A 26,461-nucleotide genomic window follows, 5' to 3' on the forward strand; every position below is an offset into this window, starting at 1 on the left:
CAGGTCACAGCCATGGGTGTGCCCTTCTGTACTGCAGCCTCTGCCACAGCGTGGATCACCAGAAGTGACACTGCCAGGTTGGAAGGCGGCTTTGGCACTGCTGTGCTGGTACTACTGTCTAAAAATTCTGTGCCCTCACAGCAACAACTGAGTGCACCCCTTACCCGCATCCACCGTCCACACTAGTAACAGCCTTAGTTGTTTTTTTCTCATTTTTTTCTGCTTGTTTGGCAGCAAAAAAGAGATAGTTCGTTGTTACATTAGTTGCTTTCCCTGAATGTTAGTAAATTTTAAACTTGTCCTTTATTATTTTTTTTTTGGCAATTTGTATTTGTTCAATGAATGATCTATTCATAACCTTTGTCCATTTTTCTACTATTTGACTGTTAATTGATTTTAATTGCTCCTTTCCACTCTAGATGTTAACTCTCTCTCACTTTTCTTACAAATATTTTTCTCCAGCCCCATCAACCCAGAACTCTCAGCATGGAGCACTTTTATATTTTATGAGGCCAGGTCTCCTTATGTGTTGATGGCTTCTAGGCTCAGTTGTGGTTCAGGAATCTCCTTTGCTCAAAGTCAGCAGTGACCTCCTGGGTGGGACTGCAGCATGGGTTTCCATGTATCTTGCACAGTGGACAGTCGGGGTGCATTTTATTCCCATCCAGATGGAAAACCAGCTGGTTCCACCCTCCTTCTCCCCATAGGCCTAGATAACGCTTTGTCACAGGAGAACTGGTGTCTGGTTCTGGGCTCTCTGTCTTCCTTTATTAACAGATTCATCTATTCTTGTTGACAATACTGTGTGGACTTGATCATAGCAGCCTTATAGTATATCCTATTGTCTGTCAAGTCAATACTGCATCACTATTCTTTTCCCTAGTTGATTAAGGAATAAATAATGGAATTGGTGTCTTCATATAAACTTTAAAATTAATTTATCCTTTCAAAATGAAAACATACTATCATTATTCTAAATGAAATTGCATTTAATGTATACACTCATTTAGAGAGAAATGATCTCTTCTCAGATTTTCGTATATTTAATGATGTTTTATGATTTTCTTTTTGTATATCATGTGATTATTTTGTTAAATTTACACACCTGATTTTGATCAACTTTTTTGTCATTATGAAAGGGATATTTTTTCTCCATTACCATTCGTGGTACTTTGCTAAAGAACAAAACAAAAAGAAAAAAAGGAAAAGAACAATTTTATACTTTTCCACAGATTGAAGACACTTTTTAAAAAATTTGATCAATTTTTTAGAATTTTTAGATGTTGTAGACATCTAACATAGCATTAAGAAAAAAGATAATTTTATTATGGTTTAAATCTTATTTTCTCTTATAGTAGTTTTACCAGCTCTTGTTTAATTTCTAGACTTTGGTCTAACAGATAGTACTAAGTACCAACAATGATAGTGGGTGTTTCTGCTAGTCCCTAATTTTAAATTAAATTGTTCCATTGTTTAACTGCTCAAGATAATATTTGTTATTGCTTCTACATTATATTTTAGCAATTCCAATCTATTCTATTCCATTTCTATTTAACCAGGAATGGTAAGTAATAGTACCTTGTATTATTGCATTTTAAGTACCTGTGATATTAATTTTTCTTCTTTAATTTATCGACACCCTGGATAATATAACCCTATCCAACACGGAACCATTCTGTGAATAGATTCTATTTGACTCTGGTAATTGCTTTTTGATTGGCTGCCCTATCTTTCATTATTTTATTTAGAAGGGGATATTGACCTGTATGCCCCGTCCTTGTCCTGTTTTCATCAGAGGCCAACACAAAAGTTTTGCTGACTCTGTAGAACGCACTGGGGGCCTTTCCATCTTTTCTGTCGCTGAAATAGTTTAAGCAACCTTGGAGTTAACCTGTCCTTACGAGATTTGATAGAAGTCCACTGTCAATGCCATCTGATCCCTGGATTTCTGATCACCTTGTCTGTCTCTTCCATCCTCATTGTCCTTTGGAGTTTTACATTTCTTTTTGGAAAAATTGTGGTTATTTCCATTTTGTTAGGGAGTCATCCATCGGCTCTTCATTTTCCAGTGTGTTGCCATGAAGCTGCACAGACAGTCGCCCCTGATTCTTCTCGTCTCTCCTGCACACTTGAGCCCTGCTCCTTTCTCATTCCAAATCCTGCCTCACTCTGTGCCCTTTCTTTGTTTTTCACACTGGGTTGTGAAGCAGAGCTTTATGTTTTCTTCTCACCAGGTCTTTTATTCATAATTAATTAATTTTAAGTTCTGCATGTATTAATTTAACTTTCTCATTTACTTTTGCTTTAGCTCTCTGTTCCTTAACTAAATTCTTAAAATAGCCACTTAATTTCTTTGTTTTTGTTGTTTTGATGATAGCAATTTAAAGAGTATAGATTTTCTTTTGAGGGAGGCTTTGCTGGTGTTCTTGAATTTTGTTAACAAGCAAGTTAACCTTTCATCGATTTCTAGAGAGACTTTCAGCTCTTCTTAAGAGTCTCTTTCAATCAGTTATTAGGAGAATTTGCAGCTCCTTGTTATTTATTTGTAATTTTATTATTATTTGTGCTCCTCAATTTAATTCCTCTATTTCCTCTTATTCTTGGGGCCGCTGGGCCTGTATAATCCGAAGGGCGTGCACTGGAGTTCCTGCTGTCATGGTTTTCTTGGCTTTCTTATTCTCTTGCTGAATTTCAGCTCCTGCCTGGGTTCCCTGCTGGCCCTAAGTTCTCACATCCTCTGCTCTGAGCCTTGCAGGCCTCCCTAAGGGCTCTCAGTGGAAGCGCTTTTTTTTTTTCTTTTCTTTTTTGAGATGGAGTCTTGCACAGTCACCCAGGCTGGCGTGCCGTGGTGTGATCTCAGCTCACTGCAAGCTCCACATCCTGGGTTCACACCATTCTCCTGCCTCAGCCTCCCGAGTAGCTGGGACTACAAGTGCCCACCACCATGCCCGGCTAATTTTTTGTTAGTAGAGATGGGGTTTCACCGTGTTAGCCAAGATGGTCTCGATCTCATGACCTCGTGATCTGCCCACCTCGGCCTCCCAAAGTGCTGGGATTACAGGCGTAAGCCACCTTGCCCAGCTGGAAGTGCATTTTTTAATGCACGACCTGTGGATCCTGTGCTGTCTCTGAACCAGGGCTGGGGCATCCTCGCTGCCCCAACCCCCAGCTGGCCTTGGGCTGCACAGCTGCCAGGCCAGGGCGCTGCCCAGAGGGGTTGTCATGGCACCTGCTTTGCTGCTTCACCACAAGGCTGACTCCCTGTCGCCTGCATTCTTTCCACTGCACCTCCTGTGCCTGAGTCCATCAGGAGCTCGGCCTGTCTCCCTGAACAGCACTGCATGGGGCGGCTAACTCCTGAGTGGCTGCTGCCTTGCTGGGTGCATTCCCCTACTTGACCCCAGGTCCTCTGTTCCTTCCTACTCCTCAGTGCCTGGGCTGTGCTTTGCCCTGAGAAGAGCTTTTCCCTTATTTTCACTGGTAAAAATAATGTCCTATTATAAGAAGACCATGATCCTCAGGAAGAGTCTCTTTCGGGGTCCGTCCAACCCGGTCGATCTTGTGATTCTGGATGAGCGATTTAACCTCCTAAATCTAATAACACCCAGAGTAAGCCCTGGCCCTGTGACACCTCCCCAGGGAGGAAGAGTTGCCAGGGAAAGGGCACGTGCTCTCTGCAACCCACAGAGCTTGCCCGACATCCAGCATGGGTGACTCTTCCCAAGAAACCTGTAAATCTGGAAAAATGATTTAGATCTCCATGTTACAGAAGAGAAGATGGAAGCTGGCCACAGCCAGAGTTGGAAGCCCACGCAAGGTCTCCTTACTCCCCTCTAGCTGCCTTTACACTAAACAGTGATTTCCACAAAATTCTGAGACTGTTTGTTCATTGGGCTCCTAAACCAAGTCCATGGTACTGGAAAGAAAGAGCTCAGCCCTTAATTAGCGGGGCGTGGTGGTGCCTGTAGTCCCAGCTACTCGGGAGGCTGAGGCAGGAGAATGGCGTGAACCCGGGAGGCGGAGCTTGCAGTGAGCCGAGATCGGGCCACTGCACTCCAGCCTGGGCAACAGAGCGAGACTCCGTCTCAAAAAAAAAAAGAAAAAGAAAAAAGAAAGAAAGAAAAGAAAAGAAGAAAAAGAAAGAAAGAGATCAGCTCTTCCGAAAGTCAGAAGGTAAATCAGACCTGGGATTTCATGAGCAGCTAGAGCAGGTCTGAGCAGGAACGAGACTGGCTCAGGCCAAGAGCATCTGAGCTTTAGGGAGATGTGGACTCCTAGGATGTGGGGTGCATCCTCTGGGTTCAGCCTCTTCCAGGCAAGAGACCACCGGTGAGCAGGCCAGCGGGAGGTCGGGGGACTGGCTGGACCGACGCCTGCAGAGAGGACTAGAGGGGCAGAGAAGCATATGCGGCGCTGCAGGGTCGTCGCTGGCCTCGAGCTTCTAGAGTCTTAAAAAGGGTGAGCGGGGCCCTGGGTGACCTTGAACTCCCCCTTGCCCGCAGCTCCCGGAGGAGGCCCGGCCGGCCGCGGGCACCGCTGCTTGTCTGCCCTTCTACCGCTCTTCGGCCGCCTGTGGCACCGGGGACCAAGGCGCGCTCTTCGGGAACCTGTCCACCGCCAACCCGCGGCAGCAGATGAACGGGCTGACCTCGTTCCTGGACGCGTCCACCGTGTATGGCAGCTCCCCGGCCCTGGAGAGGCAGCTGCGGAACTGGACCAGCGCCGAGGGGCTGCTCCGCGTCCACGCGCGCCTCCGGGACTCCGGCCGCGCCTACCTGCCCTTCGCGCCGCCACGCGCGCCCGCGGCCTGTGCGCCTGAGCCCGGCATCCCCGGAGAGACCCGCGGGCCCTGCTTCCTGGCCGGGGACGGCCGCGCCAGCGAGGTCCCCTCCCTGACGGCGCTGCACACGCTGTGGCTGCGCGAGCACAACCGCCTGGCCGCGGCGCTCAAGGCCCTCAACGCGCACTGGAGCGCGGACGCCGTGTACCAGGAGGCGCGCAAGGTCGTGGGCGCCCTGCACCAGGTGCGCGGGGTGGTCCTGGGCCCCCTGGGTGGCCGCATGCAAAGCGGGGGCACCTCATGTGGGTGCGCAGAATCGTGGGTTCTCTGTCCCAGGTACTTGCACAGCCATCGTGGGCGCCCACATGGGTGAGCCCGAGGTCGTGGGGCCCTGTGTGGGTGCGCAATCATGGTGGGCACCCTTCATGGGTGTGTGGAGGGTCATCGTGAGCTCCTGTGCAGGGGCCGAAGGGTAACTCCAGCGCTGGCCTCCCTCAGGGGCCCCTCTGTCCCACCTGCTTACCCTCCAGAGGGCTGGTGATTATCCCACCAAGACACCAATAACCACAGCCCCCCAACAATGGCAGCCAGGTCACCCAGGTTTCCCTGTGCCCGCAGCCAGGCAAGGTGCTTTACAGATTTCAACTCATTTAATAATTCCCAGAACAACCCTTGGAGGTAGGTGGACCAGAGCTGCTGGTGTTTTTGTATTTCGGAGACAATGCAGAGAATGAAGAACTGACTCTGTGTGAGGTTTCTGAACTAGCAAGTTAGAGTCTATTTGAAGCCTTTCTGCATTTTATGACTCTCTTAAGTATTGCATGAGAGGGTCTTGAGACTCAAGGTGACCTTTTATTAATTGTGTGATGGAGAAAAGCGCTTACACACCTAGAAGTGCAGTCCCTGACTCTGGGGGTCTCACAGGGTTGTTGTGAAGAGGGATAGGCTGTTTTATATTGAGAGTTAGCATGTGCGTGTCTGTTGCACCGGGCCCTGTAGCGGCCTAGGCGTCGTCTCTGCAGTTCTTGCCCTGAGCCTGCGGGGAAGGGCGCGTCAATCCTGTTCTAAAGGAGGCACTGGAGCTTTGTCCAAGGAGGCACAGGGGCTGTGCGTGGCACCGACCGCCCCCAGGCAGCACACACCCCTGCCACTTTCTGGCCTTCGCTGCACTGGGGTCCAGGTCCCAGAGGTCAGAGCAGAGGGCCTGGGAAGCCCCCATGCTCTGGGTGTTAACCCTCAGTTCCTGGGTGATGAGGAGACCTGGAGCTTCCTGGAACAGGGGCTGGCAGCAGCAGGCCCGCAGGCTTCTCCAGCAAACACGGCAGACGAGCTCACTGTCCTAAGGCGCGCATCCACACAGCAGTGCTCGGCTGGGAGCATCCGCCGGACGGAGGAGGCTTGCGTGGGTGAGAGGAGCGGAATTAGAAATGAAAGCAGGAACCTTGTCACTATGTGAAGTAAAAATCATCAGGCACCCACGTCGCTTTCAAGCAGCGACTCAGACACTTTCCTCCTTCCCTGTGCAAAGGGGAATGTAAACCCAGGAGCTGCTGAGCGGTGGAATCCAGGTCCTCGTCTCCGTGAGCCTGGACTTCCCACCACACACCTGGGGAAGCAGGTCCCAGACGGCCGCCCTCTCCCCTCTGCTCATCCCCTGAGGCCTTCGGCGCTCCTGTTTGCTTCCTTGCTGCTTCCGTGCCCCTTCCCTGACTGCGAGCTCCACAGAGAGATGTTCATCTGTTTAATTCTTTTTTTCTCAGGACCCACAATTTGCCAGATTGCTTCATAAACATATATTGAATTTGTGAATGAAGTAGAAATTTCAAAAATAATTCTGGAAGTCCTGGCCCTGCTGTAGCCTCGGGAGCAGGATTTGGTTTGAACCTTCTTTGAGTGAGAACCTCATCCAGCCCAGGGAGCTGTGAGAAAAGAGGCTGCCTCGGATCCCTGGAGCCCGTTCACAGGGCCAGAAACGCCCAATTGTCACACATCCTGCTGTCTTCCTTCTCCACGGAGTTCTGGAATTATTTAGAGGTGTGAATTGTTACCAGGCCCTGTCATTATAGATTAGAGATAGTTTAATTCCAAATTTCTGAGAATCCCACTGATCTGGAAATAATGACATTTGGTTGCCTGCTGCTGCTCCTCCTCCTCTTCCTCTTCTCCTTCTTCTTCCTTTTGTGTATGTGTTTTTGTTTGTTTGTTTGTTTTTTGTTTTTTTGAGACAGAGTCTCACTCTGTCACCGGGGCTGGAGTATAGTGGTGAGATCTCGGCTCACTGCAACCACCGCCTCCCAGGTTCACGCGATTCTCCTGCCTCAGCCTCTCAAGTAGCTGAGACCACAGACACATGCCACCACTCCCAGCTAATTTTTGTATTTTTAATAGACATGGGGTTTTGCCATGTTGGCCAGGATGGTCTTGAACTCCTTTCCTCAAGTGATCCGCCTGCCTCAGGCTCCCAAAGTGCTGGGATTACAGGCCTGAGCCACCACGCCCAGCTGCCTATTCTTATTATTAATGAAATAATAACAACAGCAAACAATAGGAAAAGTGTTCTTCTCTGTTTCATATTTACCTTCCTCAGTTCATTTTCTGTGTGTTCTGCTTTTTTTTTAAAATGTGAACATTCTTTTCTTCTTGGTTTTACATTTCACCTTTGAATTTCCTTTTGTGTTTTTTTAGTTAATAGGTCCTCTTTGGTGCTTTTTGCAAAAACCTTTGATACATTAAAATAATAAGTTGTGTTTAACATGTCAATAGAGCCATTGCTGTAACTTCCAGCCATATTTGAAAGATCCGCAGTGGCCTGGAAGGCTCATTTTGCTCTCCCTGGTTCTATCGACTCATAGTTTGGTAACTTTGTGATCTGAATCTCTCTTCTTCTGAAAAGCATTAGATAATGAAAAGAAATGCCAGGGCAACTTTATGAAAGAGAAACAGCATCCCCCTTCTATTATTCCCCCAAACCCCCTACGCACACACATACACACACACACACACACACACACACACACACGAGCCAGCTAGGGCCAGGATAATGCACACATCAGCAAGAGGCAAAAAGGCTCAACTCAGAGCTGGGAGTCACAGCTTTCTCCTCCATCTGTCCACACCACCTCCTTCCTCCTGCATCCGTCCACACCACATCCCTGCTGCTGTGTCTGTCCTCACCACACCCACTCTAAGCTGTCAGGGCCCAACCCCAGCCACCCCCGTCTGAGGATCTTGGCTCCTCTAATTTCTTTTGTAGACAGCCGAGAGCAATCCCCTCCCTCAGCCCTGGGGCACAGGACTTCTGCCGTGCGCATCTGCAGGCTGCCCTCTGTGCTGGTTCCTGGGAGCCAGCATCTCTTGGGGGACTCGCACATAGGAAGGGCTGATGAAGTTGCTCTTGCTGGCTTGAGATCCCACAGGACCCCGGTTCCATAAGCCGTGCTTCCTGCCAGGAGGAACCAAAGCTCTTGCTCTTCCATCCCAGCAGTCCTCAGCGGCTCTGTGGTGTGTCATAAAACAAGAACTCACAATCAGATGCTCACTTTGGCGATAACTTTTGTGTTCTACAGACAAGAAAAGAATGAGAAAGGAAACCCTTCCCAGCACAGGTTGAGGGAGGCAGAGAGGAGGTAGCCATCCTTGGTGAGTCTGGGTGTGCCATCCAGGCTGCATAGAGTTTGAGATAAAGACAACCCAAACATCTGGCGTGGGTGTTTTCTTTGCCCCAGCCATCAGATAGCAGACCTATTTCTGGAGCACAGCCATGATTTCCCCAGATATCCAGGGACCCACAGAAGCTTTGCTTTGGATGTGCGTGGAGGTACGACCAGACCCCGGAGGGACCGCAGATCTCCCCGGACATCCCCATCCTAGGCAGGCGGATCCACATCTCAGGGCAGGGGCTGCATCCCCGGACCACTCGGCTGCTGACCTTTGCTGTGGCTGAGTACTTTTTCAGATTGGCTGCCCTTCCAGAGCAAAGGAGCAGATGGATAAAGCCATGCTTCCAAGGCTGGAAAGAAAGAGAAAGGCCGCTTCTCTTACCTGATTGCCCTGGCTGGAACTTCCAACAGTATGTTAAATAGGAGTGGTCAGAGAGGGCATCCCTGTCTTGTTCCAGTTTTCAAAGGGAATACTTCCAGTTTTTGCCCATTCAGAATACTTAGGTGCTGGTGCTGCCCCACCCAGACGCCTTTACTGGCAGGACCCCATTTCCCAGCGGCCTCCAATGTTGGCTGACAAAATCTCCCAGTCGTTCCTCTCCAGGGGTTCCTCTGCAGGGATAGCCAGGCCCCTGCCTCAAGGCTGGACCAAGCCCAGGTGTGCCATGCTGCAGGGCTGCCTGTGGAGGAGCACAAGCCCAGGTGTGCCATGCTGCAGGGCTGCCTGCCGAGGAGCACGAGCCAGGCCTGGCTGTGTTGCATGCTTGGGGACCTGGGTGCTGGCTGGGTGCCTACTCAGCCTCCTCCCCGGAGCACCCTCAGCAAACATATGGGAGCCTCTTGTTGGACTAATAGGGCATGTTTGAGAAAATACTGAGTGACATTGTTCTGCGGAGAGCAGGGAGGGTGACGTTGAAAGCAGTCAGGAGGTTCAGAGGAGCCTGTGCCAGGGGCTGCGTGGCTGTTTCCCACCGTTGGTGACAAGCGTCGCATCTCCAGGTCTCTTAGTCCTGGTCTCCCCCTATGCTGGGGTCCTGGCTTCCCGCCACCTTCACGCCCACCATTTTCCCAAGTGTGGACCTTTCGGTCATTCCCACTGGTGAGTTGTGAAGGCCAAGAAATGGAGAGTGGCCACAAGTCAGCGCCGGCAGCTTTGGCAGAGGCTGTGGGGAACCAGGAGGCTGGGGTGGGAGCAGACCTGGAGGAGCAGCTTGAAGCAGCTTGGGAAGACAAGCCCTCTACACGGCACTGCCAGCAGCGAAAGAAGACGGGGCCCACCTGGGAGATGGGCAGGAGGGGCACCCGACAGCAATGATGCCCAGGTCTGACAGTGTGGCATCTGCCCAGGTCCAATAGTTCAGAGTAACCATTTCCTCCACATGACCGGGTAAACAAATACCAGAAGCATTTTCACAAGAATTGCCATGAAAATTCCAGAGAGCTGTTTACAAGGTTCAAGGTTTTCTTTTTCTTTTTTTGAGAAGGCACCTCCTCTGTCACCCAGGCGGAAGTGCGGTGGCACAGTCATAGCTCACTGCAGCCTCAACCTCCTGGGCTCAAGCAATCCTCCCACCTCAGCTGCCCACGTTGCTGGGACAACAGGAGTGCACCACCCCGCCTGGCTAATTTTTAATTTTTAAAAAATATTTGTAGAAACAGAGTCTGACTGTGTTGCCCAGGCTGGTCTCGCTCTCGGGCTCAAGCAATCCTCCCACCTTGGCCTCCCAAAGTGCTAGGATTACAGGCGTGAGCTACCACACCCAACTCAAGATTCAAGTTTTAAGGCCCTATTGGTCAGAACAAAGGGTGCTTCTGCCCAACCTCAACAGCTCCCAGGGAAGCTGCACTATCTGAGCCCAATCACTTACCGGGGACATCTCAGATCAGATGAGAAGCCAGTGGGGAAGAGGAGAGACACACTGTTCAGAGCTCTGGCAAGATGAGACACCGAGGAGGCGCAGTGTCTGTGAGGCTCGGATGAAGGGCACGGGTTTGCTCTCTGTTCGTAGCTGGTTGGGCACGGGTGGAGCTGGGAACCTCAGGCTTAGGACTCAGGAGTTATCTCTCTGTACTTGCTGCATCCCCTGGCTCACAAGTCAAACTTCAGGTAGGCAAGAAGGGGAAGAGGTGTCTTCCTTAAAATAGCTTGCACTTGAATTTGAAATTGTCTTGACCGGGTGCCGTGGCTCACACCTGTAATCCCAGCACTTTGGGAGGCCAAGGTAGGTGGATCACGAGGCCAGGAGATTGAGACCATCCTGGCTAACACAGTGAAACCTTGTCTCTACTAAGAGTACAAAAAATTAGCCGGGCATGGTGGCGGGCGCCTGTAGTCCCAGCTACTCGGGAGGCTGAGGCAGGAGGATGGCGTGAACCCAGAAGACGGAGCCGCTGTACTCCAGCCTGGGCAACAGAGCGAGACTCTGTCTCACAAAAAAAAAAAAAAAAGAAAGAAAGAATGAAAGAAATTGTCTCAGTCTCTGGGCTAAAGAGAGAGAGGCCTTTTCCTTTCTATTGTAGTGAGAAGGAACCAAAGAATGTTCCAGGGAGCAGAAGGTGCTGCCTGAGTTCTGAACGTGGGAAGCACATGGACCTTCTCATGCGGCTGGGAGGAGGCCCCAGGACACCTGTGTGGTTCAGAAACGCTGCCACATAAATTGCACCTGAGGTGGAGAGGCTGTTTGCAGGATGAAGTCAGAACTACTCTCTGGGATGCTGACCCTTAGCACGGTGCTTCTCACCAATGGATGAACTAGCACAGGGACGGAAACCCCACTGGGAACTTTTGGATGCCGCCTTTTCCTTCTTATCTGTCCAGGTCTCCGAGGTGGAGCGGGACAGCGGGGAGCAGGTGTGCCCTCAGTAAACGCCCAGGCCACACAAGACTCATAGCTCTCCCTGGTCTCCCTGAAGGGCCAAATTACGTGCTTAGGAAATGCATTCTGGCACCTGGAAGGAACATATTACAAGTGTGTAAATAATATTGGTTATTTTTAAACAATCTGCTTGCCTTCCTAAACTGGTAAGCTAAAAGAGAAGATTCATATTCTAGAATTATGCCTGTTATGCTTCATTTGGATGTAGTTTATTGACCAAAATATTCCCCTTAAATACCAAAACAATTTGAGACTGATTTTTCTGTCTGAAAGAAACACTGTTAAACCTGAAAGTAGAATCTTTGTACGTAATTCTCCTGGGGCCATGTGTCAAATCGTAATTTCCATCGCAGGCGATTGCACTGTAATTTTCCATTGACAGAGCTCTGTGCCAAACAACATGCTTTGATTTAATCCTCACAAAGGCTCTAGGAATTAGGTATTGTTGCTTTGTAGAAAAAGGAACTGCTCCCCGCTGTCAGTCATCCAGCCAGGAGTCGAGCTGCCCAGCCTGGCCCGGTGACCACTGTTGGCAAGACAGAGACGCTGTCTCTTGCCACTGCCAGCCCCATCACCATCCTGAGAAGGAGGCTCTGTAGTCAGCCCTATAAACGCACCTCCTGAATATTCATGAAAAAATCAACAAGAACACCTTTCTGGGAAGTTCAGCTGAGGCCTTTATTGCAAGGTGAGAAGAGTCCAGCTCCCTGGGGATGTCAAGGAAGATGCTCTTCTCCACTGCCACTTGAGGTGACCCTCCTCTGGTATCCTGGGCCTCACTGAGACGCTTTTCCTTTCTGCACAGATCATCACCCTGAGGGATTACATCCCCAGGATCCTGGGACCCGAGGCCTTCCAGCAGTACGTGGGCCCCTATGAAGGCTATGACTCCACCGCCAACCCCACCGTGTCCAACGTGTTCTCCACGGCCGCCTTCCGCTTCGGCCATGCCACGATCCACCCGCTGGTGAGGAGGCTGGACGCTGGCTTCCAGGAGCACCCCAACCTGCCCGGGCTGTGGCTGCATGAGGCCTTCTTCAGCCCGTGGACGCTCCTCCATGGAGGTGAGTGAGTGCAGTCCCTGCAGCTGGTCCCTGTGAAGTCGCCCTTCTTTTTTTATATTTTTATTTTTTTATTATACTTTAAGTTCTAGGGTAAATGTACACAACGTGCAGGTTTGTTACATAGGGTAGACATGTGCCCTGTTGGTTTACTGCACCCATTAACTCATAATTTACATTAGGCATTTCTCCTAATGCTATCCCTCCCCCTGCCCCCACCCCACGACAGATGGGGTGTGATGATCCCTGCCCTGTGTCCGTGGGTTCTCATTGTTCAACTCCCACCTATGAGTGAGAACATGCGGTGTTTGGTTTTCTGTCCTTGCGATAGTTTGCTGAGAATGATGATTTCCAGCTGCATCCATGTCCCTGCAAAGGACATGAACTCATCCTTTTTTATGGCTGCATAGTATTCCATGGTGTATATGTGCCACATTTTCTTAATCCAGTCTATCACTGATGGACATTTGGGTTGGTTCCAAGTCTTTGCTATTTTAAACAGTGCCGCAATAAACATACATATGCATGTGTCTTTATAGTAGCATGATTTATAATCCTTTGGGTATATGACCAGTAATTGGATCGCTGGGTCAAATGGTATTTCTAGTTCTAGATCCTTGAGGAGTCACCACACTGTCTTCCACAATGGTTGAACTAATTTGCACTCCCACCAACAGTGTAAAAGCATTCCTATTTCTCCACATCCTCTCCAGCATCTGTTGTTTCCTGACTTCTTAATGATCGCCATTCTATCTCATTTTGGTTTCAATTTGCATTTCTCTAAATGACCCGTGACAACGAGCATTTTCTCATGTGTCTGTTGGCTGCATAAATGTCTTCTTTTAAGAAGTGTCTTTTCATATCCTTTGCCCACTTTTTGATGTGGTTGTTTGTTTTTTTTTCTTGTAAATTTGTTTAAGTTTTTTGTAGATTCTGGATATTAGCCCTTTGTCAGATGGGTAGATTGCAAAAAATTTTCTCCCATTCTGTAGGTTGTCTGTTCACTCTGATGGTAGTTTCTTTTGCTGTGCAGAAGCTCTTTAGTTTAATTAGATCCCATTTGTCAATTTTGGCTTTTGTTGCCATTGCTTTTAGTGTTTTAGTCATGAAGTCCTTGCCCATGCCTATGTCCTGAATGGTATTGCCTAGGTTTTCTTCTAGGATTTTTATGGTTTTAGATCTAACATTTAAGTCTTTAATCCATCTTAAATTAATTTTTGCATAAGGTGTAAGGAAGGGATCCAGTTTCAGCTTTCTACATACGGCTAGCCAGTTTTCCCAGCACCATTTATTAAATAGGGAATCCTTTCCCCATTTCTTATTTTTGTCAGGTTTGTCAAAGATCAGATGGTTGTAGATGTGTGGTGTTATTTCTGATGCCTCTGTTCTGTTCCATTGGTCTATATCTCTGTTTTGGTACCAGTACCATGCTGTTTTGGTTACTGTAGCCTTGTGGAATAGTTTGAAGTCAGGTAGCATGATGCCTCCAGCTTTGCTCTTTTTGCTTAGGATTTTCTTGGCATTTTGGGCTCTTTTTTGGTTCCATATGAACTTTAAAGTAGTTTTTTCCAATTCTGTGAAGAAAGTCATTGGTAGCTCGATGGGGATGGCATTCAATCTATAAATTACCTTGGGCAGTATGGCCATTTTCACAATATTGATTATTCTTGTCCATGAGCATCGAATGTTCTTCCATTTGTTTGTATCCTCTTTTATTTCATTGAGCAGCGATTTGTAGTTCTCCTTTCAGGTCCTTCACATCCCTTGTAAGGTGGATTCCTAGGTATTTTATTCTCTTTGTAGAAATTGTGAATGGGAGTTCACTGATGATTTGGCTCTGTTTGTCTGTTATTGGTGTAGAGGAATGCTTGTTATTTTTGCACATTGATTTTGTATCCTGAGACTTTGCCGAAGTTGCTTATTAACTTGAGATTTTGGACTGAGGCGACGGGATTTTCTAAATACACAATCATGTCATCTGCAAACAGGGACAATTTGACTTCCTCTTTTCCTAATTGAATACTCTTTATTTCTTTCTCTTGTCTGATTTCCCTGGCCAGAACTTCCAACAATATGTTAAATAGGAGTGGTGAGAGAGGGCATCCCTGTCTTGTGCCAGTTTTCAAAGGGAATGCTTCCAGTTTTTGCCCATTCAGTATGATATTGGCTGTGGGTTTGTCATAAATAGCTCTTATTATTTTGAGATACATTCCAAGAATACCCAGTTTATTGAGAGTTTTTAGCATGAAGGGCGGTTGAATTTTGTTGAAGGCCTTTTCTGCATCTATTGGGATAATCATGTGGTTTTTGTCATTGGTTCGTTTATGTGATGGATTATGTTTATTGACTTGCGTATGTTGAGCCAGCCTTGCATCTCAGGGATGAAGCTGACTTGATTGTGGTGGATAAGCTTCTTGATATGCTGCTGGATTCAGTTTGCTGGTATTTTATTAGGGATTTCTCATCGATGTTCAACAGTTCTCCCTTCTTTCTTATGACTCACCACAGCCATGTAGACCTTCCGTATGGGCACACTTGCTGATCCTATACAAGGTTTTTAATATCTGTGGGGAAAATAAATGTGTTTAAAGCATTTTAAAAGGCTAAACTGGGCCCAGACATGATGGTTCACACCTGTAATCCCAGCACTTTGGGAGGCCGAGGCAGGTGGATCACTTGAGGTTGGGAGTTTGAGACCAGCCTGGCCAACATGGTGAAACCCTGTCTCTACTAAAAATACAAAAAAAAAAAAAAAAAAAAAATAGCCAGGCGTGGTGGTGGGTGCCTGTAGTCTCAGCTACTCGAGAGGCTGTGGCAGGAGACTCGCTTGAACCCGGGAGGCAGAGGTTGCAGGTGAGCTGAGATCTTGCCATTGCATTCCAGATTGGGCAACAGAGTGAAAATCCATTTCAAAATAAAATAAAAATAAAAGGCTAAACTGTTCTATAGTTATGATCAGCACCCTCATCTTTAGAATGTTAATGATGGGTTACCTTTGGAAGTTAATTATTTGGAAGAAAATGATCCTATTCCCCCAATTAGTGTTTTGGAAGGGTTATTTTTAAGCGTCCCCATTTTTTCTTTATGTTCCTTTCCCAGTACTCTGTGTGTCTTTCTGGGAGCTTCTAACCTGACTCAAAAGTTGACCGGCTCCAGGTGTAGTGGGGAGTGGGGAGGGCAGGGGTGCGGCAGTGTGTCTGGCGATACCTGCTTAGATGAGAGCTGAGTCATGCACAGTGCACCAGAGAGGCAGGGGCTGGCCCGGTCCTCAGCAGGTGCCTGGCATTTGAAGACACCCAGGTCATCCCACACAGGACGATGCACATCGTGATTCCTAAGTCTTCCTTTTGGGCATCCTAAGGCCAAACTTTAAAGACTGGTGGCATGCAGTGCTGGGTTCCCACGCCACTGAGATAGAGGGACCCTGACAGGCGGTGGGGCCTGCTTTCCACGCGGGGCCTTTGGAAATGACAGGAACAGTGGTCCCCAGGCACCCTGGCCACTCCCTCAGCTAAGCTGAGTCTTCCTTTCACTGTTCTGGATGTTAGAATTCAGCAAATGCTTCTTTTTTTTGTAATCTTTCTGTTGATAAGAAATAAAAAGCTTTAAAAACTGGTGGACTCCTTCTCCAGGCCCCTTTCTTTCTGAGGGTCCGTCCCCCATGAGCCACATCGTCAGTGCCAGCCCAGTGGTTCACCCGCCAGCGAGGGCAGTGTCCTGAGGACATTCAGGACACTCTGGAATCACACAAGCGGAATTCATGAACTTACACAAAGATTTGCTAAGGACAAGACTGAGATATTGTTGTTTCTCTAGAACTGAGCTGAGAACTGTCCTTGCCTTGCACATGGTATTTTCCAGGTGGTTTGGACCCACTACTACGAGGCCTTCTTGCAAGACCAGCCAAACTGCAGGTGCAGGATCAGCTGATGAACGAGGAACTGACGGAAAGGCTCTTTGTGCTGTCCAATTCCAGCACCTTGGATCTGGCGTCCATCAACCTGCAGAGGGGCCGGGACCACGGGCTGCCAGGTCTGCCAGTTCCTTCCCTTGCACACCTCATGCTGCAGGATTTGCCGAGTTAGCAACCTGCTGCTAGAGAGACTGATTTAAAGTAAAATAATTGCAAATCTAATGCCTTCTAAGTAATGGCTCTTAAAGGACCCCAGTTCATTCAGCTATAGAGGCCACCTCCAGCTTTTCTTAGAGAGAGAAATGGCACAAAGAGGGTGGTTCTGAACCTCCCAGGGACGTATGAGCTAGGACCTTGAGAAACACCCGCTTCTAGTAGAGGGAGGAGGCGCTGCATGGACAGACAATGGCAGGTCTGCGTCTGGTGTCCCGGGAAGCTCCTGGGATGGCTAGAGTGCCCCCCTCCTCTTCTCCTCCCCCCAGCGAGATCCTAGGGCCTGCAGAGATCATTCCACCACATCAAGACTGCTGTTAGCTAACTGGTCCAAGCTGGCCCCTGGTGGGAGTGGCTGCTCCTCTCAGGCCAGCAGCCCGCTGTGCTCCCTACACCCAACCTGGCTCCCGCCTTTCCGAGGCCCCACGCCGCAGCCTCCTCCCTGACCTGCCCGGTTCCCAACTCCCTGACCTCAGGCCCGCCTCAGCCTTCCCTCCTCTGGGCTCCTAGGTGGTTCGGTTGTCTGGTCAACCTGCAGCACCTGTCCAGGCCCGATGCCCTGAGACCTCGTATTCTGTGTGCAGCTCTGTTCTCTCCATGCACCCTGGGAGCTTGGGAGGTGCCCTCCTATTGTGCATGGGTGACATGTGACATGGACAGTACTGGCAAGTCTTGTTCTGCCGCATCCCTGGGCCTTCCTCTGTCCCCTGGCCCTTCCCCCATTCCTGTCTTCCTTACCAGTGGCATCTGGAAGGGCTGGGATCAGCAACCACACAGGCTGGGAATATCTGGGGACTAAACATGAGTTGGAGGATGCAGAAGGGGCCCCATGTGTGTCAGGATAATGCACACTGTCCCCCTCACTCCCTGCACCCAAACACAGCTGCTTCCTTGTTGCCAGAGCTCAGGGAGCACAGCCCACACACGCCTTCACACGCCTGGCGTATACCCAGCACACGCCTGCACACGCCCAGTACACACCTGCACACGCCTGCATACGCCCAGCACACACCTGTCTACACATGCCCAGCACACACCCAGCACATACCTAGCACACACCCGCACATACCCAGCACACACCTGTACACACCCAGCACATGCCCAGCACACACCTGTCTACACATGCCCAGCACACACCCACACATGCCCAGCACACACCCACACATGCCCAGCACACACCTGTCTACACATGCCCAGCACACACCCGCACATGCCCAGCACACACCTGTACACACCGAGCACATGCCCAGCACACACCTGTCTACACATGCCCAGCACACACCCGCACATGCCCAGCACACACCTGTCTACACATGCCCAGCACACACCCGCACATGCCCAGCACACACCTGTCTACACATACCCAGCACATGCCCGCACACACCTTGCCTCTGGCTGGGACCCCCTTTGCTGCTGGCCCTGCTCAGGCCCCACAGCTTGACCTCCTCGTGTTGCCACTGCTGACTTCCCTGAGCTAACTGCACCAGAGAGCAGGCGACCCCATCCCGGCCCTCACAACCCCCACCTTTGTCTGCTCTACTTTTCACCAACTGAAATGTGGCCAAAGGCGAAAATCCACGTTCCCCCTGGCCTATGGGTCCCCCAAAGATCATAAGCCCAGGAGGAAGGGCTGTGTTTCAGGGCTGTGGTCGCTAGCACCCCAAACCGTTGACCGGCACAGAACAGGTGCTTAGGGAACCCTCACTGAATGAATGGATGGATGGATGGATGGATGGATGGATGGATGGATGGATGGATGGATGAATGAATGAATGAATGAATGTTTGGGCAAATAAACACTGACAAGGACAGAAGGGCCTGGTGGGAAGGGAACAGGAGTAAGACCAGCACACAGCCCGACTTGTGTTCCGAAGACTTGGGTTTGGACCTGAGGAGTTCAATTTTGGATGAATTTCTTAATTAACCTGTGTGGTTCCCAGTTCCTTCCCTGAGTGCCCAGGACAGTAGAGTCAACCTCACATTTGAGTGTTGGGGACGCACACACGAGAGTGCCTGGTGTGAGCACACAGGAGGAGTCACGACACAGCAGTGTAAGAGCTGCCACGCGGGTCCCTGTGGCCTGCAGTTCGAAGCCCACTGCATGTGTTAGCACTCTATACCCCAGCCACCGCGGAAGGCCGGACTGCGATCACGTTCTAAAAGATAGATTGAGAGACTGACACACAGACAGTTTAGGCAACGTCCCCAGGTCTGAATTCCAGCAACTGGAGGCACCGATGCACCAGAAAGGCCCCAAACCCAGCAGAGGCTTCGTTAGATCTGATCAGTTAGATCTCAGGCTGAATTAGATAAAAGAGAAACGCTCGTGTCTCAGCACGCTGAGCTGGGATGATGATTTCCGCCACGCCCTGAAATCGTTTGTTGTACTTTACAGTGAATATAAAATGTACAACCTTCCCCAAAACACTTTTTTGCGGCCGGGCACAGTGGCTCATGCCTGTAATCCTAGCACTTTGGGAGGCTGAGGCGGGCAGATCACAAGTTCAGGAGTTCAAGACCAGCCTGGCCAGATGGTGAAACCCTGTCTCTACTAAAAATACAAAAACTTAGCCGGGCGTGGTGGCAGACACCTGTAATCCCAGCTTCTTGAGAGGCTGAGGCAGGAGAATTGCCTGAAACCGAGGAGGCAGAGGTTGCAGTGAGCCGAGATCATGCCTCTACACTCCAGCCTGGGTGACAGAGCGAGACTCCATCTCAGAAAAACAAAACAAAACAGAAACACCTTTTTTGCATTCCCGTTTCTGCAGTGTTTCCCACAGGCAGGGACATCCGAAGTGATGTTGTTTCTTCCGCGCTCTGTGGCCTCTGGAGCTGTGAAGAGCTTCAGCCTCCATGTCTTTACCTCCTTCCCAGACCTTGCACATTTTCCCTCTAGAGTTGGAAAAAGATGCAAATATGTTTTCTCTCAGAGCAATAAGAAAGGTAAATGCCCTCCTAACTTCGTTGTTTTTTTTTTTAAATTAAGATGTCAATCTCCCACAGGTGTGGAAATGCTTTTATTGTACTAATTAAAACAGTTTGACGATGGTCTAAATTGTCGGTATAGAAACCTCTCCTCGTTTTAGAACTTTAATTTGCTCATTATTTTTGTTTTTGACTAGTCTGAAAATAAATGCATTCTTTTAGTAAATATTTAATGAAATAACGGCTGTGTCCCCCAAGCCCTGTGGCAAGCAATGGGCATCTGTGTTTTCTGTATAAACCGAGTGTCCACAGGTTGCCTGTTACTGGAGCTGAGAAATTTGTGGGGTATATTTGGGATGGTCTAGGCTAAAGTATACTGTGTGATAAAGATGAAATTTTGTTGGAGGTGCTGAGTTGGAGGGACACAGGTGCCTCTTGATGGGGCAAAGCACCTCCCGGCGGCTTTGATGAAAGGGCCAGGATGGCCTATCTGGAGACAGAAAACGAGGGTGGTTTCTGCAGATACAGGGCAGCATCTGCCGATCACAGGCAGCATCTGCTGATCACAGGGCAGTAGAGCCACTGCGGACAGCAGGAGTCAGGCTGAGGCAGCACAGCTTCTCATGGGGGATCAGGGGATCCCCTGCCAGATGCAGTAGCACCAGGGCTGTGGGGCCAGCCAAGGGGGGTGACTCTAGGAGCACAAGAGTCAGACACACACGGGCTCCTCCTGACGGTTAACCAGGGAAATGGTTCTCAGCCCGCTAAGAAATGGATCAATAGCACCTGACAGCAGTTTTCTAAAAGCTCAGGGTGTTTTTATTTTTGTTTTTGTTTGTTTGTTTGTTTTGAGATGAAGTCTCACTCTTGTTGCCCAGGCTGGAGAGCAATGGTGCGACCTGGGCTCAATGCAACCTCCGCCTCCCAGGTTCAAGCAATTCTCCTGCCTCCGCCTCCCGAGTAGCTGGGATTACAGATGACTGCCGCCACACCTGACTAATTTTTGTATTTTCAGTACAGACAGGGTTTCACCATGTTGGCCAGGCTGGTCTCAAACTCCTGACCTCAGGCAGTCCACCCGCCTCGGCCTCCAAAAGTGGTGGGATTACAGGCCTGAGCCACCGCACCCAGCCTCTAAAAGCTCAGGTTTTGAATCTCGCTCATGCCTACCTCCTCCAGTTTGTCTGTTCCTCCAATCTGTCTTCTTCCAAGTTGTTCCCACCCCTTGGCTCCATGAGTCTCTTTGTCACGTGGGCATCCCCATCCCAGACTAACGAGGATGCCTGGCTATTTCTCCCAGTTCTGTTTGGTCTAAACATGAGACACCACAGGCCCAGCCTTCTGTCCCGTGAAAGCCTCACTGCCCCTGGGGGAACCGGCCCAGTGCTCACATGTTGCTGTGTGTGCACTTGTCCGGGACTTCTGCTGGGAGCCTGCGGTGGGCAGGGTGCTGAGGATAGAACCAGACAGTCTTAGCTAAAGCACCACACAGGGTGGGTGGATGAGCAGAGACAGCAGCAGAGACCCTGGACTGCTCTCTGATCAGACCCCGCGGGAGTGAGGGTCGCCCAGCCTCGAGGAGGGAGTGCTTCCGGAGGAGGCGACAGTGGAACCAAGAGGAGTGGATGAGGGACGATGGTGGATGTAAGGAGCAGGGCACAGGGAGGGGCACCAGTGTCAGGCAAAGGTGCAGCCACAGAGTCAGACCATGAATGAGGGCCTGGGCAGTGAGCAGCTCAGGCGTGGGGCAGTGAGCAGGAGGAGGAGTGAGAAGAGAGGCCAGGGATTCACCAGGGTTCCCAGCAAGAAGAGATCTCCAGTCTTCAATATGGAGATGACTGGCCAGACAGATAAAGATATTTGTGTGTGTCCCTTTGTGTGTGTGTGTGTGTGTGTGTGTGTGTGTGCGCGCGCGCACGCGCGTGAGAGAGAGAGGGGGGAGCGAGGGGAAAGAGAGAGAGCGAGAGAGAGCGCTGGCTTCTGTGTGTGCTCCTGATGTCATTGTGGGAGGTAAACTCTGAAGAGGATGCAGAGCTGTCTCGGTTGCTCTGGAGAGGTGAGAACGAAGTGCAGGCTGGGCGGTAACAGGAATGCACTTAAATGTTGTGGACTCAGCATTCTTGCTGTCTCCAGCTCCTTTATGAACAAACCCTGCAGAAAGAGCTCTGGCTTCTGAGCTGGAATGTCCTAGCCTGGCAAACGGCCGGGCAGTGTCACAGGGTGGGACGGGACTCTGCCCTGCTGTGCTTCCCGTCTTGGGGACCATGGCATGAGCGAGATGGGCTCAACAAAGGTTCAGGTCTGTGAGAGAAACCGTGCAGCCTCTCCCCTGTGCAGGTTACAATGAGTGGAGGGAGTTCTGTGGCCTGCCTCGCCTGGAGACCCCCGCTGACCTGAGCACAGCCATCGCCAGCAGGAGCGTGGCCGACAAGATCCTGGACTTGTACAAGCATCCTGACAACATCGACGTCTGGCTGGGAGGCTTAGCTGAAAACTTCCTCCCCAGGGCTCGGACAGGCCCCCTGTTTGCCTGTCTCATTGGGAAGCAGATGAAGGCTCTGCGGGACGGAGACTGGTAGGTTCCTGTCCGGAATGTCTTCCTTCTTGTTCTGCACAGAGGCAGGTGGTCTGCATTGGTTCAGAAGCTAGCCAGACCTGCATCCAAATTCTGGCTCCACCGCTCGACTCTTACGTAAGCTGATCAGATTGTTTCTCCCACCCATAGTTTCCTTAACCTCGAACCGTGTTTTCATAACAGTGACGCAACTACAAAGCATGTAGCACTTAGAATGGGAGCTAGCACTGATTCTTCCTAGATCCAACCACATGAGCAAACAGGCGCCTAACAGAAACAAATTGTGACACACTCATGACAGCCCTGAGACTGCATCCCATCCCCCACGTCCCCTGACGATGCCCGGGAAAGCACAGAGGTGGACAGTGACTCAGGCGCAGACACAGGCTCTGCCTGGTGCTCATGGATGCCTCTGGGCTGGACAGGCCTTCCCGGTCCCCCAGCCCCTGCCTGCACACAGAGGTGTTTGCCGGTAGCAGAAAGCTGAGGTCCCACTTTGCCTGCCTCGTACATGTCTGCTCCCTCCTCAAGTTCAACCTGGAATGTGGAGGTTTGTACTGGAGGGAGTTAGAGCCAGATCCTGTTCCCGTCTGATTCTGAGTCCTTCCCCACTCCCGTAGAAGCAGGTGCACAGGATACCAGTGTTAAGATTTTGGAACAACACAGACAAAAACAATGGGAAAATGTTTTCTTTTGCTTTTAAAGACATCCCTACCTATCCAGTTCTCTCTCTATTTTTGGTAGTCACTGTGCCGAGGTCAGATTTTTGTTTAAAGGATGTGTGCTCTTTCCAGAGAGTGCACCTGCCACACGCCGAGGCTCCTGTCCTTTCCCCAGTGTGACTTTTGTCTCTAATTTCGGAGATGCAGCATTTCAAAGAGCTACGAACACCTGGGGAGAAATTACCAGATGAACTTGTCTCCCTCATAGCTGTGTCTTCAGTAAACGTGCGTTTGGAATTCTCTGGGACATGGGAAGCCACTCGCTCAGAAGGGGGAGGATTTCACCAACTTGCCCCATATGTGTGTCTCCCAAGCGTGCTTTATGCCACCCATGGCTGAAGCTCCATCTGAAACCAGAGGCAGCTGGCAGATTCCTGGGGTGGTGCCCCCAATTTCTCATCCCGTGTATTTATGACCAAATATCTCCCCAGTGCAAAAATGGGGTCAATTAACTTCCATATAGTGGGGCCTCTTTTTTATGTTCTAAGAGGAATTCATCCCCGTGATGGGAAGCAGAAGAGCTTTATGTGGCCGGGGAAATGCATGCTTTATGGCACTCAGGCCAGGAGCTGCTGGGGCTTTGGCAACAATTTTCATATTTTGAGAGGAAAGTGGGACTTCATTTCTTCACATTGCAATTTTCTCGATTACCCGTGGCCTGGAGGAAGAAGCTGAAGGTAGCGAGACCGTGCAGGGCATGCTGACTTCAGACTAGAGAGCAGCACCCTGTAAAGCAGCTGAATTTGCTGTAATTATTCTTGTTTTTAACACAGCATTGCACCCCAAATAACAGCAATGCAGCAAAACAGATTCTCACAGTCAACACGCGAAGTGGCTCTGAGCCCCTCCTCCATCTGACGCCGCTCGTTCAGACAGCCAGGTGCACGCTGTGCTGCCCCTCCGCGTCTCCTTCAGCTCCTCAGTGCCTGCACCTGCGCGGCCCCGGGTGCTGGGGGTCTGGGCAGGCGCCGCAGGGGAGGCCAGCAGCACACAGCAGTGGGTGGCTGGTCCTGAGTGCCTGCCCTGGGGGTTCTCCAGGCACCGTGAACTTACGCTCTGTCTCCGTCCCTGGAGGTTTTGGTGGGAGAACAGCCATGTCTTCACGGACGCGCAGAGGCATGAGCTGGAGAAGCACTCCCTGTCTCGGGTCATCTGTGACAACACCGGCCTCACCAGGGTGCCCACGGACGCCTTCCGATTCGGAAAATTCCCCGAAGACTTTGAGTCTTGTGACAGCATCCCTGGCATGAACCTGGAGGCCTGGAGGGAGACCTTTCCTCAAGGTGACGTTTGGTCTTTTCTCACACCACCTTACAGCACGTGCATCTCATCAAGCAAAGCTTGTCTTCCCAAGGAGCTGAGTTTAACTTTTCCCTGTTTAGAAAACAGTCAACGCCCTGCCTTACACCCTCAGGGCAGCTCCCGGGGCGGGCGGGACCCTTCTCTAGTGAGAAAGGAACTGGGGGCCTAGAAAGTGGGAGCAGCGGGGCCCGACCTGGGAAGTGATGGTGTGTGCTGCGTGGGTGCTGAGTGAGTGACCACAGCAGGGCTCCCCAGCCGCGGCACCAGCCCCTCCAGGGCACAAGTGTGCCCGTGACAGGGACGTTGGTATGTGGTTTTCTTTTCTCGTAGTTTGACTACATGTCAACCTGTCCACATTTCACAGACAAGTGTGGCTTCCCAGAGAGCGTGGAGAACGGGGACTTTGTGCACTGCGAGGAGTCTGGGAGGCGCGTGCTGGTGTATTCCTGCCGGCACGGGTATGAGCTCCAAGGCCACGAGCAACTCACTTGCACCCAGGAAGGATGGGATTTCCAGCCCCCGCTCTGCAAAGGTCAGTCCTTCCTTCAATAACAATTACAAAACATCTGCATGTTTCCGATATAAATTAACAATGCAGTGTCATTGAAAATTTATTCGCTAAGAGATGCTTCTGAAACTGTTATCATCCCAGGAGCATTTGGGGATAGAAAGCAAGGGCTCTCCCCCTGGCTGGCCATATTCCCAGCTGGCCTCTTTCTAGGTAGTGAGGCCTCAGAATAGGCACGTGGAATCGTGACCAATGGGGTCACCTGTGAGGGAAGAGAGAGAGGAATTCATGAGTTCCAGGCAAAGTTGTGGTGAACTCGCAGGGCCGCTTTCTCAAAGGAAATACGGCAGCAAACATCTCCACTCCAGGAACCCATAGAGTTAGTCCCGCCTCCACCTCCCACAGGTGGCTGATTCCGAAGCCCACGCCTGGTTCTTCTCCAGTTACTGGGTTTCACTCCCAGCCTCCTGCATATTCAGGTGCGGGCTCCTCACGGTAACTTGAGAGCAGGTTGGGGAGGCACCTTTCAGGCCGCAAGGCAAGACAGCTGTGGGCCACCTCCACCTGCTCCTCCCATGTGCCTGGCTTGAGCGGGTGTCAGCCCAGGGCACCTGGGAGCAGGTTTGCTGGACAGCAGAGCCTCCCAGGGGAAGAGCCATGTACTGGGGTCCCTCTGCGGGGAGCAGCAGAATGAGAGTCCCCCACTGACTGTTCTGAGACAGAGCCCTCTGGGTGCAACTCCTGAGGCTGGGGCGTCCCGTCGGAGCAGCTCGTGTCCCCCAGCTACTTCAGAAACGCCCTGCAACAAAACCCGGACCGCTGGCTCTGGTCTCATGGGCCAGTGGGGTCAGGGCAGGCAGGAGCAGGAATGGCTGCTGTTCTCGGAGGAAGGGTCACCAGCAGTCTTTAGAAGGCCAAGCTGCCTTCAGGGACTGCGTTTTAGGGGAGGAAAACTGGCATCAGACACAGAGCCTCCTGTGAGCTGCTGCTATGAGCTGCACTAACCTGGACCGCAGAAGAAAGAGAGGGTCTCGTGCAAGAATCTGGCTGGTTTGCAAGTAGAAATAAAAGCAAAATCCACAGTTGCTTTCTCAGAGTTTTCAGAAAATGAAAGAGTCCTGGAGCCAGCGCTTTGGGAGACCCAGGTGAAAGAATCCTTTGAGGCCAGGAGTTCAAGACCAGCCTGAGAAACGTAGTGAAACCATCTCTACAAAAAAAAAAAAAAAAAAAAAAAAAAAAAAAAAAAAAGGCCTGGAGGGGGATGTGGGGATAAGTTACACAAGGTCAATACCATTGAACTGCACATTTAAAAATGGCTGAGGTGGTAAATTTCACATTATGTATAATTTAGCACAGTAACAAAATTTCCATTTCAATTTTGAAAGTCCAAAATGTTTGTCCTTGAAGGGTTGCAGTGGCCAACTGCTTCCAGACCCTCAGTCGTAAAGGGAGAGGCTGAGACCCCACGTGCACCAGAGACCCAGCAGGACTCAGTGCTAGGGCGGGGGTCAGGTAGGGGTGCGGCTCCCTCCAAGTCTGTGGTCTCAGGTGCCCTCCCAGGAGCCATCTTTCTGTTAGGAAAGGAGAGAAGGGATGAGGAGAGGAAGAAACGAAGCCAGCTGGGGAACGGTGCCTCGGAAATAACTTTCAGAGTCGCTGAGGACACAGGGAGCTGCCTGGGCATAGATAGGGCAGAGGCCTTCTACATAGATGAGGGAGGGTGTCATCACTGGAAACCAGCAGCCTGGGCTGGAAACCCTCGTTTAAACTGTTAATTGCACGATGCTAGATTTGTAGACGTGCTCCCCTGCCGCGTTCTGGGATTGGTCACAAATGACGATGTACAAGGAAACCACCCAGAGGTTAGACAATGCCCCAGAGAACAGCAGACCAGGATGTTTCTCCCAGGGAACTTTCCGGAAGCCTC

At 50.5% G+C, this 26,461-nt stretch overlaps 1 protein-coding gene across 3 annotated transcripts in view; it reads left to right on the plus strand.

Moving 5' to 3' along the window:
• The window catches only part of TPO (thyroid peroxidase), a 115,099-nt gene that overhangs the window by 55,869 nt on the left and 32,769 nt on the right, over positions 1 to 26,461 (plus strand). For 2 of the 3 annotated variants that reach the window (XM_038006477.2, XM_073022729.1), the window contains exons 7-12: positions 4,503 to 5,024; positions 12,121 to 12,379; positions 16,238 to 16,408; positions 21,765 to 22,002; positions 23,799 to 24,007; positions 24,391 to 24,558. In XM_038006477.2, the coding sequence (XP_037862405.2) occupies positions 4,503 to 5,024; positions 12,121 to 12,379; positions 16,238 to 16,408; positions 21,765 to 22,002; positions 23,799 to 24,007; positions 24,391 to 24,558 (1,567 nt within the window). The remainder of the gene's footprint in view (positions 1 to 4,502; positions 5,025 to 12,120; positions 12,380 to 16,237; positions 16,409 to 21,764; positions 22,003 to 23,798; positions 24,008 to 24,390; positions 24,559 to 26,461) is intronic. The other variant, XM_073022730.1, reaches the window with a different exon arrangement.

The sequence above is a fragment of the Chlorocebus sabaeus genome, chromosome 14, assembly GCF_047675955.1.
Source record: "Chlorocebus sabaeus isolate Y175 chromosome 14, mChlSab1.0.hap1, whole genome shotgun sequence".
NCBI classification, from domain to species: domain Eukaryota; kingdom Metazoa; phylum Chordata; class Mammalia; order Primates; family Cercopithecidae; genus Chlorocebus; species Chlorocebus sabaeus.